Source organism: Manacus vitellinus, unplaced genomic scaffold, assembly GCF_001715985.3.
Source record: "Manacus vitellinus isolate BGI_N305 unplaced genomic scaffold, ASM171598v3 scaffold_3_pilon, whole genome shotgun sequence".
Taxonomy (NCBI): domain Eukaryota; kingdom Metazoa; phylum Chordata; class Aves; order Passeriformes; family Pipridae; genus Manacus; species Manacus vitellinus.
The window spans coordinates 36,390,757-36,406,442 of record NW_021940535.1 but is presented as its reverse complement, the minus strand read 5'-3'; the positions used below and the strand labels follow the sequence as shown (position 1 = coordinate 36,406,442).

Sequence of the window (15,686 nt, the reverse complement as noted above, 5' to 3'; positions counted from 1 at the left end):
TATGGGACTTTTTTAAAAAATTTACTTATGCATCATAATTCAGCAAAATTTGTTTGTACTGAGAGCTATTCTCGTTCAGAGCATATTAATTGATATATTAGACCAGCTATGTATTTAGTGCTGAATAACTTCCATCTCAAACGCTGTCACCACATACTTCTAAGGAAAACTAGTGGGTTTGTACTTAATAATTACTAAGCAATTTTTACTCCTGTTGGCAAATAGTTGACTGAAGTCCTAAAGCATTAGTATTCAGATCTCTTTGAAATAGCATCCATTCTATGTTGATTCAAAAGTTGCTATAAACATTGTGTCCTTTTTAAAAATAATAATAATAATAATAATAACCTATGCTTTTGGTTTCTCTATGAACAAATTACAGAGTTTATGACAATGGAATTGTGCAGTTGAAATGTGCACTATGAATACAGAAAAGAAGCACTACTAGTTCCTTTTTCTTCAGTGACTAGTTGCTTTTTAGGGTAAAAATAAGATTATTCCTATAACTTTACCTTATTTTGTGTAGTTCTACCACATCTACTTCCTATACCAATACAGTCTTTCTTTTTATCTTTCTTTCTTACAGGTCCCTCTGTGTTATTTTAATCACACACCTCAGCACGTCCAATCTGCAGTCCTTTTTTTTTTAGTTCAGACTTGACCAGAGAGCTGTTTTTTAGATAAGAGCTATAACATCAGCTTTTGTACTGATGTTATTATATTCCAACACATTATTCAGACTTGCTATTACAGTTTGACTTCTTTCACCTCCAGTGCAAACTGAAAAAAAATCTTTACAGAACTCTTGCTTTAGAAGTTCTGGGCTTTACTGCTTTTTTTGTTTGCTTGTTCTTTTTGGACTTTTTTTCTTTTTCACTTGAATGGTTACAGCTAATTTATATTCTTGATTTAATATCAGCAAGAGCTGATGCTTAAATAGATTATTAGTTTGATAGAAAAGAGCAAAATGTCCATATGGGTAAATTGAGCCTGTGACAGGACGATATTTGTTGCTGAGTGCTTCAGTCTGTTGTGAATACTGTTACATGTTTCTACATAAAAAGTGCACGTTGCAAAACCATAAACAGAGAACTTTATTTGTGTGTGGAAGTAAGACAATTCTTTATGGATCTCTTTATGAAATTGAAGGCAATGAGAGTTAATTAAACTAGTCTGTTCAAAATGAAAAAGAAAAAAATAAAAAGCAGACTCTGTGTGACCATCTACCTACTAACTCACACATAGGCCACACACACCTACTTATTCAGAAACACTAAGTGTTCTGGGAAGCTTGGAAACATTCAGAAGCTCCTTCAAAAAGTCTCACTGTCAATCTTGCACACTGTAATGTCCAAGATACTTGAATTCAAACAAGTAGATAATAATAGATAATCTCGTAGTATTTAGCTATCAACAAATTAAAAAACCCAATTTGTCTGCTTTTTACTGCTGCTTATACTAACTTCATGCAATACAATGAGTTATTTTTTTGTGTTATTATTAATTGTTTACAGCAATACTCAGAGGATTCATAAACTAGGTACTAGAGATAAAATGGAGATGCAAATCCCATCCAGAAAAAAATACTTAAAAAAAAAGACAAAGGGTGAAATGAAAGTTAATATTATTCTTTGGCTGGGTATAAGGAGTCTTCTCATGGTGGGTGGTTGATTAGTGACAGAGGTTGCCCATAGAATTTGAATAGTCTCCACTTATGTCCATTTTCAAAACTGGGTAAATTTCTGAGCCATCGGGCATGATCTTGTAGCTGACCCTACTTGGAGCAGAAGGTTGGACTGGAGACCTCCTGGGGCCCTTTCAGCCTAATTGAACTATAATCCCATGGACTGTGCTATGATTATCTTTTCCAGTGAAGAAAACAGTGGTACAAAATTCCTGACTTAATTTGATGTTTAAGGCCAAAAAGATATTCTTGTTCACTTTTAAAACAGACTATCTTAGTTCAGAAGTTAGCATATGCACATTTTTCTATTCTGTCCAAATTAAAAAACAAACATAACCTGTATTTTCAAAGTCTAACAAACCACCACAGACAGGAGTCTTGCCCAGTCCACTTAACAAGGAACTGTGTAATATATTTATTCAGTGAGTCCCATGAAATGAATTTTTTGCCAGGGGTTCACATCACTGCTTGAACTAGAGTACTTAATAACCAGAGGTACCCATCAAGGATCCTTGGGGAACAGCAAGATGATGTTTTCATGGAAGTTTGAGCTATAATTGTGAATATGGTAAAATACCTTATTTACAGTTGTTTTACTAAACACCCTTTACACATGACTATATTAATATTTTTAAAAATTTTATTTTAAACCACTAAACATTGGAAACCACTTCTATTTTATGTAAATGAGTGAATTGTGCAGAGAGTTGTGCTGATATTGGGCAGGTTTAAGTATGGTAGTCAAATCTGCAGTGTTAATTCTTACATATGTAACAAAAGGACTTCAAGTGGAACTAAAACTAAAGTAGAATTGTCACTCGATCTTGTCAACAAAAATTTTGTATATAGGTGTTACTACAGTGAAGATGTAATGAGGTACTGTTAACATGAATTCCTAAGATTTTGCTAATTCTAGACACAAAAATGCAAACAGTACTAAAGCAAATATTATTATGATGTAGCAGAAGTACTTTTTCTCTTACCTTTAAGACTCCTGTTTGCCTAGAAGCAAACATCCAGAACCAGAACCGAACCCTACAGACTCCAAGACTGGCTGGGAAGAATTTGGTGGTAGTTATCCTTGCTCTGTTTCCTTCCTTCTGGGCAGATGAGTTTACATACAAAAACCTCTGTCCTTTACCTTAATAAAAAGATAAAAAATATTTGGAGCTTTTCAATACTATTTTATGCTTCAGATTATAAGCATTTTTACACACAAAGATGCTAACATTTTTTTAGTCTTTTTTTACCACTCACACGTAGACCACACCTTGGTTGTATGGAGATCTTCCATGTTAATGCTTTGCATATTTCATAGGATAATAGAATAGTTTGGGTTGGAAGGACCCTTAAAAATAATCTAGTTCCAATCCTCATGTCATGGGTAGGGATGCCACCTACTAGAGCAGGTTGCTCAAAGCCCTGTCCAGACTGTCCTTGAACACTTCCAGGGATGGGCCATCCACAGCTTCTCTGGGCAACTTTTCCAAGTGCCTCATCACCTTCTGAGTAAAGAATTTCTTCCTAATTTATAATCTAAATATCTCCTCTTTGGTTTAAAACTGTTCCTCAGTTTTCTAGATGTCCTTGTGCTAGAAGAATCATAAAATAATCTGACAAGGATCATCAAAGTCCAGCTCCTGGTCCTGAGCGAGACACCCCAAGAGTCACACCATGTGCCTGAGAGCATTGATGAAATGCTTCTTGAACTCTGTCAGGCTTGGTGCTGTGACCACTTCCCTGGGGAGCCTGTTCCAGTGCTCAGCCACCCTCTGGGTGAAGAACCTTTTCCTAATATCCAGCCTAAACCTCCCCTGACACAATTTCACGCTATTCCTTTGGGTCTTCTCACTGGTCACCAGACAGAAGACATGAAGCAATACAAGAAACATTTAAACCAATATGAGATTCCTCCACACAACATTGTGCCAATGCACTTAATACACAATAGATATAATATCACAGACTTATTCATATTGCTATAATGGCATGCATGCTCTGTACACTGAATTTATATGCTTAGTAACTAGACAAAATTAATTTGGAACAAGAAGGAATTGGATTTGGGTCAGTAATGGGCTGATAGACATTTTTGGACATTACAGGCCATCAGTATTTAAGCTGTTGGCAATTCTGACAAGAGATTTCTCTATAGCCAATGTGAATATTTCTTGCCTCGGCAACTTACAAGTAAATTTACAAGTAAAATTTACAAGTAATTTACAAGTAAAATTACAACTCTGGGTAATTTTACAAACACGTTTGCTCTATTTTTGTTTTCCTTTTGCTTCACTTTTATTAACTTTGTTTTTCTTACAATTGCTGGGTAATTTCACAGAAACAAAGCACTAATTAAATGACAGAAACTGAAATAGAAAATCACACAAAATCTTGAAAAACCAAGGGCTAGTCGTTCTTTTCTCATCACATTACATCAAAGGAACAGCAAGAAAGCAAGTCAAACTACTTATTTGCAAGGGACAGCCGTTTCTACCTCTACATGTCTGTCCTGTTCCTTTCCAAGAAGAATGAACTTTCACATTTACAGACCATAATAGCAACACAAACTAGTGTGGATGTCTGCAAAAGCTGTGATTTATGGTAGATAAGCAGTTCCCTCATGATCAGGTGAGCAGTTCCTGCAGCAGGTGCAGAATCCTCTAAAGGAAAAGGGAGGATAAATGGGTAGAACAGAAATGGTTACAGCCACCCACGATAAGACATTTCTGTTGATTTTGAAAACATAAAACACAAAAAAAAAAGAGTCAAGACCTGGAGATTGTGCTGCTCACAAATCCAAAACAAAACCAGTAGAGATCGTGATACTTCTAGATTGAATACTAATGATACTTTGTTGATCAGATGTAAATTAAGATAGGGTTTCCAACCATCAAGGCTTCTGGAAAGATAACTAAGTACTTCTCATATAGAGATTGATATATTTGTGATGGAAATTAATATCCCATCCAGATATACTGTATAATGTAGAGAATATATTATTTAACATTTATGTAATACAATATATAATTATTGCTCTGTCTACATAACACAGATTACTGTAATTGCCTATAAATACATTTAATTCTTCTGATAATCAATAGGCATTCTGGTAGCAGTCTATCAGCAACATCTTCAGTAGCACTTCAGTATTAAGATTTCTGGCAAGCCAATGCCAGGGAGGTAAATTAAAGCAAAGTAGAAACCTTAAGCATTTCATGCACATCCACACACTTTGCTCCTCAGCCATTCTCTGAGGACCTACATATAATTGCATATTTTTTGAGAATTCATTAGGATGGTACCACACTCCAGGAAAAGTAGATTGTTTAAAATATTGACAAGGAGAAGAGTATTACTGTAGCTAGTTATACTTTCAAAAAATTCATGTTTTAATATCAGAAGCTGGCATTGTATAGATAAAATTTTTTATTGGAATAGAATGAAATTATTTCAGTTGGAAGAGACCTATAATGATCATCTAGTCCAACTGCCTGATCAATTCAGGGCTGACCAAATTAAAACATGTTGTTAAGGGCATTGTCCAAATGCCTCTTAAACACTGTCAGGCTTGGAGCACTGACCACCTCTAGGGAGTCTGTTCCAGTGTTTGACCTCCATATGTGTAAGGAAATGCTTCCTTATGTCCAATCTGAACCTTTCCTGTTGCAGCTTTGAACCATTCTGACGCATCAGCTGATCACACTGAGATTTGCTGTTACCTCGGCAGGTAGTTGGTTGTGTTTCTTTAATTTGGTGAATATTTAATTTTCCCAAAAATGATGTAGTACACATGGCAATACCTGGTGTGTGGTCAGTATGAGGACCCATTTGTCCCATGACAGCACTGTTGCTAATATTCCAGTCGAAATCATCATTAGGGTCTTGTGTTAATCCACATACACTTGTCCATTCCTGGTCTTGTGTTTCAAAGTTACAGCTTCCAGGAATATTTGTGTAGTAACCTGAAAATACAACCAGAAGTAAATTATCACCCCAGCTCTATGTAAAGGTGCTGTAATGAACATACTGTACGTGGTAATGAAAAGGATTCTGTAGAGCTAACGCTATGTTTCCCTGCATTCCATGTATGGACATAAATATTATGTGGTAGTTAATGAGGAAAGAAAAGACTAATTCTTCACAAACACATATAAACTTTATTACAGATAAATGCCCATGTAACTCTTGATGACAAACTGAGGACTTCACCAAATTTAATTCTTATCCAAGGTGAATGGACAGAATGATTTCCAGTCAATTAGCTAGGAAAACTGGACTGCACTTCTGCAGTGGTATTTTTCATAAAGATATGTGGCTCGTCCTCGTGAATGTTATGCCTGAAGGCAGTTTTATGATGAAAGAGATGTTTTGGTGATTAGGACACCAACTAAATTCAGGAGATGAGAATGCTCAGTGGGATTTTGTCAGTGTATATAGACATTCACTGTGATGGTTTAAAGAAGACAAAGCCAAACACTTCTCAGTGGTGCCCAGTGTCAGGACAAGAGGCAATGGGTAAAAATACAGGAAGCACTTTTCAAGGTTAAGAAAAAAACTTTTTTAACCGTAAGGCTGATCAAACACACAAGTTGCCCAGAGAAGTTATTGAGTCTCCATTTTTGGAGATATCCAAACCCTGACTGGCAAAGCCCTGTGCAACCTATTGCAGTGAACTCTGTTTCAAGCAGGGAGTTGAACTAGATGATCTCCAGAGGTGCCTTCCCACTTCAACTCTTCTGTGCTTTTGTTAGTACTATTCAAATGTACTGACCATCTGCACTGGCACTGCATTACAAGCATCATGGAAGCCTAATAAAGCCTAACCCCAACAACGAAGACCATCACATGCAGGTAGGGTGAAGAAGGGAACTCATTAATCAAAAAAACAAATACAGTTTTCTTGTACGTCTCTAACAAGATCAAAGTCCAAATTCATTTAGAATTTATACTAGTCATAATAGAATACCCAACTTCAGGATTTTTACCCTAACATATTAACAGTGCTTTCAGAAGGTAATTATTAGTAAATATTTATAAATAGTATTTTCTGGTTTGATAGTCATGTGACATATCTGTACCTCCTGGGTGCTTTATATTTTATGACTGAGCATAGCCTATATAGAATTCAACAGAAGAAGATTGTTCCATTTATTGAAACAATTGCTTTTATTTCAATGATTCGAGTACACCTCCAGTTGGGTCATCAACACTGAGGCTTCTTATTTATCAAATCTGTGTGTATAATTGGCTGCAATTCATGAAAATTGAAACTCCTTTCATGTGTGCTTTTTTTCAGCTCTGTACTTTCACCAGGTAACTGAAAGAGAATGAAAATTTTGCAAAATTGCCTGGCTGGACTGAATGAAGCACAGAGTAAACTACTTCCATGCCTTTATTTAAAACAAAAAAGTTCACCAGCCTACATGGATGCAGTTCATTTCATTCAGGTTCTGTTGTAAATCCTGCACAGAGGAATTGCTGCTGAGTAGATTATGGTCCATTTACTTCTTTGGAGTTACACTGGTATGAAACTATTGTAGAATGTGAAATAAGCTCAGACCTTGAGCTCAGTGCAAAGGAGAAAACCCAAGACAAATGTGGCCATAACCATTTGTGATGGTATAGGTTAGACTGTGAAGGGCTTTCTCTGTGCCTGTTCTGCTCTCTTTTTTGATTAAGTAGCTCCTGTTGCCTTTTCATTAAAAAATGAGGTTTCCATATCTAGAAGGCATTATATGCCCATCAACATTGTTTATTCCCATCTATAAGATATATGCTCAGGGGAAAGGTATATTTATCTAAATGTAAGGCATCATTTGTTGAAACTAAGATATAACAGATAGGGAAATAGTATACCTGAGGCTTATCTGAATATTCTGAATGCCAGATTACAGTATCTCTATGTTACTGATATTTTGACACTTCTGCACAAACAGCAAGGCTAAAGACTGATGAAAATATTTTGATGCAGCTGCAACATTTCCATCTACAATAAAATAATATTTCACTCTACTTATTTAAAGTGAGTATCTTCTTCCCTTGGAAAAACTTTTCTTTAGTATAGCAAGGACTGAGTTGCTTTACTGTGATTTAAGGTCATTTATGGCCTGAAATATTTCTGTCTATTATCTGACCAAGAAGATAGAATTGATGCTATCACAGTCCTTTCAGAAAAAAAAGAACAACGCTCTCCCCCAATGAAGTTACTATATCCTTTAACAATATAGTGCCTCCACAGTGTTTTGAATACCTTTACCAAGCAGTTCAGATACAATTCAGATTTACTGTGTGTCTGTTAGGCCTGAAAATTTTATAAGGGTGACTTTACAGAATATTTTGCTGCATTTACTTTGCCTAACTCCTGAAAAAATTAATATTGTATACAACAAATCAGATTAGATGTTTAAAATATATCTTTTCTTGGAATCTACTTTTAAACGGCTAGTATTTTAAAGTTATGATTCAATGTAGATCCATTTCCATGATTGTGATTCACAAAATTCTCCACAACACAGAGCACTTGAAGAGGTAGAAACCAGAAATAGTGACACCAGCTTCAGCATACGTACTTCAGAACTGTTATTTACTTTTATGAAAGGGAGAAACTCAAAGTTAAATCTCCTATAGGGACATCTAGTATGTATCCCAGTAAGTGTAAGTCTGTAAGTCTGCAAGTCTGCTGCCTGGCTAAAACAATATTATTTTCATTGCCCAACAAAGGGACATTGTTTTTGTGATCCTGTCCAGTCAAAGCATATAGCAACCGTATGCAAGTGAAAAGGCCTTTGATTTTCAAGGGATCACCAAGTATTTCTTGATTTCAATGAAGTCCTTTTACTTCCACACAAGATGAACATTGAATTAATTTGTTTAATGTATTTACTTTATCTATCAAGGTTACTTTTGATTATATCTGCATTATAGCAGAATTTGGCCCTTCAGCTCAAAGATTAACAATTAGATTGATTACTGAACTGTATGTACAGGCTACTAACTCTTCCTGCTCCAAATGCCTGGTCCAGACAGTAACTGTAACTAAACAAAGACATGGAGCAGGAACAAAGGCATAATGTTTTACTTTTTCTGAGTTTCAAGCCTGAATTGGAAAACCTGTGAACTTGATCCAGATTTTAAAATTGAGTTGTGTCCTGCCATCTCAATCAGCCTTAGCGAAGAATGCCTACAGACAAATCTTGTCTCAGTATTCACTAGGACTTCAAAAAACATAAACAGACTGGACTTTTCCCAACTGTTCTGTAATGAAGAAATGGCAACCTGCTTGTAATCACCTTCTGAGCGAATCATCTGTGTAAACTCACCTAAGCTATGCTACAGCATTTAGAGCTATAATTGTAACTGGAGATTACATTAACACACAAAGAGATACTTACTGCAGTCAGCTTCATCAGATGAGTCTTCACAGTCTGGTTTATAGTCACAGACGAACTGAGACTCTATGCAATTCTCATTCCCACACACAAAATCAGTGAAGGCAGGGCATTCCCTGGGATTCTCTCCAACTGAAACCAACAGGACATTTAAATCAATATTGTGATTAAATCAAAGGATTTTTTTATATGTTTAGCCATTAAATGTCATGACTTTAGGGATGTATCTGCTTCCAACAGATGTTATTTGGTCTCACTCTTTTAATGTTGCATTATACATGCCTAGACTACTGTATTGGCCTTGCCCAAAGCTTCAAGGGTAGAATGTTTTGTCTTGATGAAAATTCAGTTTGGCATCAACATAACTGTATCCCTAGTGTATTGTGGGCATTCCATAAAAAGTGTTCCGTGAGCTGTTGAAAAGTAGACAGGCTAAAGGCTTTATTCTGCTCATAATTATAGTACATTGTTTGGAAAATAAGAACATTTTAAACTGAGAAAATCACTGTTATACACATTTGCTTAATGCATAAACTTTTAAAGCCATTATAAGACACAACTTTTTTGGAAGAGTTTAGAGATACTTCTGCTCTGAGTGTGAAATTCCACCCATTGCCTTCTGTCAGTAGACACTTGTGACAAGAGTCTGACTTCCTTATCTCCCTTCTTTCCTATGCACTGGAAATGATGCGCTGGAAAATTAAATTACTTCCTTAAGTCACTCAGTGGCTTCAATAATGACAGAAACTAGGTAATGGCAGAGTCACTAGCATACAATAATTTTCAAATCTTATTTCACTGCAAATGAAAGGGGAACAACATCTGAAAATCCATGGTTTTGTGACTGATCATATTCCACACCTCTACCTTGATAGAGTAACATTATGTCGTTACACTATGATTTATATTTAGCGCCTAATTACAGTTGGTTTTTTTTTTAATAAGCTACTTTATAGTACTTTAAACATATCATGTACCAACATTTATGAATATTTTCATCTCTTTGGTTATCCTAAGATAAAACTTGATCCATACACAGACGTAATGAAAACATTTATCTCAGCAGGTGTGAATGCCATAAAGCCCAAACACAGATTCACATATCTGTGAATTTTATCCTGTTGCAGTAAGACCTTGTTTCTATGTAATTTTTAAGGATATCAGGTCATGCTTATGGCAATAATGGACTTTCTACCGCAGCCTTTGGCAGAGAGAAATAAAATCCCTCTTCAAATTAACATATTGGCATTAACATAGCACAGTCAGACCAAATATTCTAAACTTCTATTCAGAATTCTGGCATAAAAAATCAACTTTTCAGAGTACGCTCATTCTGACCAAAACTTCTACACCAGCTAAAATCTAAATCAAAACAAGATAGCATGCATTGGATGATGGCTGATTATATATAGCATATAATATTACATTTTTTTCCCAATACTCTTGATCACAACATTCCATGAAATCCAAACATACAGAAAAACTGTTCTAAGCAGAAAAAAGGCATGAGAAAATATGGCAAATTTTCTTTCTTGCCTCTTCTTGCAACAGCTCAAGAATCCTATAAGGAAAAAAATTATCTACTGTTAAATACACTCTAAACAAATTAAGACAAAGATTACAATGAGGAAAAAAAATTATCGGTTGTACTTTGCTTGTTGTGTTACTCTGCACCTATCTTTGAGCAACTACAACATTACAATGGATGAGTGAGCTACAGCAAGCAAAAGAATGAGCTGATGCCATGTATGAAAATATCAGATGTATGAAACAGTGAAATATGCACAAACATGGATTTGTCACAAAATAGAAATAAGAGGAATTACAGGGAGTGTGGATATGCAGCAGGTCAAAAGACCTCAATTTGTTCTTTTCCCAGAAAAAAACAATATAGGCAACAAAAAACCTCACTGTAAACCAAAATAAAATACAGAATATAAAACATAAACACAGAGAAGAATTTAATGCCTTATAATAACTGAGATTTAGATCAACATAGAAATAAGTAGATCAACAAGAATCAGTGGAGCAATTAAACCATTTATTTTCTCCTAGATAATTGGTCACAGCACATATCCTTGTAAATAACTTTTTTCTGCTACAGTGAATACTTGGGTATTAGATTATTATAAATTAAAAAAAATTAAAACAATTATTATGGCATAGAAAAATGATAATGGGTTATCGCACTCATTTCTTTGATTTCCCTTTGGAACTGCAGCATTTCCCAAAAGCCAGGACACCACTGGAAACTACCACAAGACATATTTTAGATGAAGTAGTAACTAATGACTGCATGATGCTTTGCAAATTCCTATGCCAAATGAAATGCCAGTACTTGAAAAAGCGTGCACAGGATATCACTTTTCAATTAAGTACAATTTTGTATTGATGCAGCAAAGAGCCATAAAATCTTCTAAGTAGTTTTTAAAAGACCAGTAGGACTGGTTTGGCTTCTGGATCACTAAACCCTACAAAATAAGCATGTTAATGATGGTTGCCATAGAACTTGCATTTACATACACCCACTTTCCTTTCTGCATATTTTGTTCTTGACAATGTAATTCTCAGAATACCACCAAAGATAAGATCTCTCCTAGTAAGAATACCTCTATGTGTTTGTATGTACATAGAAAGCAAGTAAGATATAGATGCACATCATGCATACCGCAAATAAATTGTAACTCTATTGCCAGTACAGACAAAAGTCTTCTCTTGTGGTCCATTTGAAATATGTGGAGTTAAGAAATCTACCATCAGATAGGAAGAGTAAACAATATGTGAAGTAAATATCAAAATTAAGAGACTTTAATTTTATACTGGAAATTCCAACCACATGCTAGCAAACAAAGTATCTTCAGAGTCAGTAACTCTTCTTCAAAAGTTTCCCATGAGATAAACAGAAGCTTAAAAAGCCACGGCTGTTTCTTCATGAAAAATGAGGTAAAAGTTATAACTTGTTTCTTTCTCTTATTCAAAATATGTGGCAAATGGTGGTGAAGAAATCTTTTGATTAAGCTCATACAATTTTTCATAATCTCAAACAGAAATAGTAACCCTAGAGTGTTACAGGTGTGTAAATGACTTCTGTACAGTGCAATAAGAACTAGAGAATTCTATGATTTTCAAGCTGCTACCATATTTCTCTTTTTTTTCCCTTTTTTAATCTTTTCAAAGGGGATTATCAAATGCAATTAATTCCCTGAATCCAGACTATATAATATTGGCCTCTTCAGTAAAAATGAGTTTATATTTTTCATGCATTTTTTGAAAGTCTTAATATCCAATGCTGTTTAAGCACTTGTGCATAACGTGACTTGTGCAGGAGCTCATGTCTTCTTCCCCCAGTGTAACTGTGGCAGCCCTGGCAAGTTGAGTGGAGGGAGCCTGTATTTCTTTCAAATCTCTCCTGAGAACTCTGCCTTCCCCACTGAGTCCCTCATACAAGGGCATTCAGGATGTCCTCTGGAAGGCAGCTGTGACTGATTTTCACATTGCCAAAAGGGAGATTATTTCTTGTCTAGAACTGAATTGTTCATATCTGTGTCCTCTGTTGAGTGTAATGAGGTCTGAGTTCAGTAAAATTTTCCCTCAAACGATAAAGTGCATTCATGTTGATCTATGTTACACTAAAGTTAAGTTAAAGCTACCAAAAGTTCTAGACTTCTTAAAATGAGTTTTCTTTCTCTGTAATGGAGATTCAACATGTATCAGCAATTTTTAAAATGACAGTTCACAATGAAATTGAAGAGTAATTTCCTTCTAAAGGCAAAATCCAAATATTAGACTAACAATTAAGGATTTTAACATTGATTTCAGCACATTTACTGAGAAGTTTAACCAAGTGATGTGATTCCAGTGCCTCATGTCAAAATACCCTGACACTGACAAAAACTAGTGGAAGACATCATGAATCATTTAAATATTTTGAAGGGCTAAAAAAAAGAAAATATCAAAAAAACCAAGTAACTGGATGTACATTCTGTCTGAACACAAATCTATATCTTTCTCTGTCTGAATTCCCTTTCACTTCAGGTCTAGGTTTGTACTGAATATTTCTGTTATAAGAGTTTGAACTTTTCTCAAGTGTCTGAGGAGAAGGAACTAAACTCTCCACTAAATGTAAAGCTTTGCATGATACATAGCTGAGGATTCAAAGAAAACACTGGCTTGCTTTAAGAATAAAAAAGCTGGCCTACACACACAAACAGTAGGATATTTTAGTTATTGTATCTCTGATCTGCAAAGCTAGGATGGAATTCTAATGAGAAAGGATTTCTCTGCTGAGACTTTCAAAGCTTCTTGTTTATGAGGGCACGGAAGTAAAGTCGTTCAAAGGATTTCAGTACCTTCACCTATGGTCTTTGCCATAAACAGTAGGTGAGAAGGAATGCAAATATATGAGGAGAAAGGGAAAGAAAAAGTTTACTATCAAGCAAAGCAAGGTTTTCTATATTTTAAACAAAATTTCTGTTCAGCTCAATTTGGTAAATCAAATTCCTATTAATAGATCATGGTATTTTTGCTTTCCTTTCTTTTAAAAACTAGACATAATTGTAATGACACTATCTTATTTACCCTAAACCTTAGAAGAAAAGCTTGTAGAGTCTGTCAACCCACAGTCAACCACAAAGATCACTTTTTCTTATTCCTGGACTTGTATGGCACCAAGTTCCCAGACTATGAAAAAGTTATATCAATTAACTAAATAACCGAAAGTTCTAGAAATTTCAGTTGAATTTTAATTTAGAGTTATGATTGTCTTATTTTTGTTTATCTTTCACTGTTAGTTTTCCAGGTGGTGCCCTGGAAAATCAGTGCGTGTGATATGGCTGAGTAATGTTCATGTCCATGTTTATACTCACTGTTGTGTATCTGAAATATAAGATTCCTTTTCTTCAAAATTACAAATGTACAAAATTCAGACTACTGGCAACAGCATGTCTAACAAGTTGTGTTTTTGATTCACTATTATACGACAGTGGGCCATTAGCTGAAAAAGCAAATCAATAATTCTTGAAGTGCTCCTTAAGGATACCAGACCACAGCTTATTTCTGACAGATTTTTTAGAAGATGTTATCACGAAGTGTCATAAGTCTTAAAAATAAATTTATCATTAGGCATTATTTGGTATGACATTCATAAGTATTTTACCTTTTTATTAAGGCAAAAGTGCAGGCATTTTTTTCTAGCCTGCAAATAACCTTATGCATGGCCAAAATCAATTATTAAAAAGCATAAGCAATGACCATATTAAACTCCATTTGAGCCACACAGTCTGTCACTGAAGATGTGTAAGAAATTATTGTACAAGAAGGTGAAAAAATATCAATACCTCAATTAATTTAATATTAAGAATAAATTTCTCTGGGTGTGATGTGACTCCAGTATTTTTCAGATTTTTTATTGAAACTGTAAAATAAATTGTATCGGATTTGGAATTTAATTTATTTTTATTATCAGTACGTAGCTTACTCTCTCACAAGCAATTCATAAGACCCCTTTATATCTTTGTTTTTTCTATCGCTGACAATATTTCCAAGAGCTCATATTTCCAATAAACCCATGTTTTTTTCTTGTCCTTTGCTTCCATAGAAATTAGTGAGACCTGAGGGAAACGAACCTTGAAGTACAGGACCCCAGAAGATCAGATCATAATAAATAAAGTTATCTGTAGAGTTCTACTGACATAGGACCTGTTGATTAATTAATTTTTAAAAGCAAATAGTGAAAATATTTTTTGTGTTCGGTTGACAATCCTCGCATCACATAAGCTATGTAAATCACAACTATGTAAGTGAAGAGCAGAGAATTCTGCAGAATTAATCCACCTCCATGCAGATGCTTTTATGTTGTATAGAGCTTATTTCTGTAACACACTGTATGAAAGCAAGCTGAAGGAAAATACATGTACAATAAAATAAGTATTTAGATTTATTAAATGCTGCTATAACCACTGAATATTACCATATCTCAGAAAATAGATGTGATATTCCCAATTTAAGAATATCACTCAAGTTGCCTTTCTCTTCCCTTTTTACTGTCTTGAGTACATACTTTTTGCAAAGAGGCAATTGTTTTATTGTTTTGACTGTAAACCGTGTTCCAGGAATTCAACAGCTTCCAAAAGGGCAGTCTGTAAGGAGGAGGCTATCACAAAATATTTGAAAGCTCTATAATTGGTCTAACATTCATTTCCAACACTCTAATCTATCTGCTGGGAAGCATCTAAGTGTTCATTTTTTTTTCCATGCAATATAAGGCTTTCTCATTTCAATTCCATTCTGTTTATTTAAAACCTGTCATTAGAGTTTTAATTATTTCCAATTATCTTCTAGGTTTTTCATTTCATGGTGTCTTCCACTGTTTATGTAATTAACATGTCCAGAATACCCCTAATATTGTATAAGATTTTACTTTAGCATTATAAGTTCCAGTGAAAAATACAAATGTGGACTCAGTTACCCTAGAGGACTCTGGCCATGTGTCTAGCTCAGCAATTCTACACCTAAAAACACTGTTTATGGGTAAGTGCTGTAAATCAAGTCATTTTGTTGATAAGAAACCCCTTCTGGTTTGTATGCTACTCTTCTTCTTGAGTTTGCAACAGTAA

The 15,686-nt window shown here is 34.9% G+C and overlaps 1 protein-coding gene across 1 annotated transcript in view; it reads right to left on the bottom strand.

Annotated features, from left to right (window-relative positions):
• Window positions 1-15,686, bottom strand: part of MALRD1 (MAM and LDL receptor class A domain containing 1) — a 243,159-nt gene that overhangs the window by 71,202 nt on the left and 156,271 nt on the right. Inside the window, exons 29-31 of the mRNA XM_025895435.1 lie at window positions 9,076-9,204; window positions 5,485-5,646; window positions 2,668-2,825 (exon numbers count right to left, since the gene is read on the bottom strand). Coding sequence (XP_025751220.1) covers window positions 2,668-2,825; window positions 5,485-5,646; window positions 9,076-9,204 — 449 coding nt within the window. The remainder of the gene's footprint in view (window positions 1-2,667; window positions 2,826-5,484; window positions 5,647-9,075; window positions 9,205-15,686) is intronic.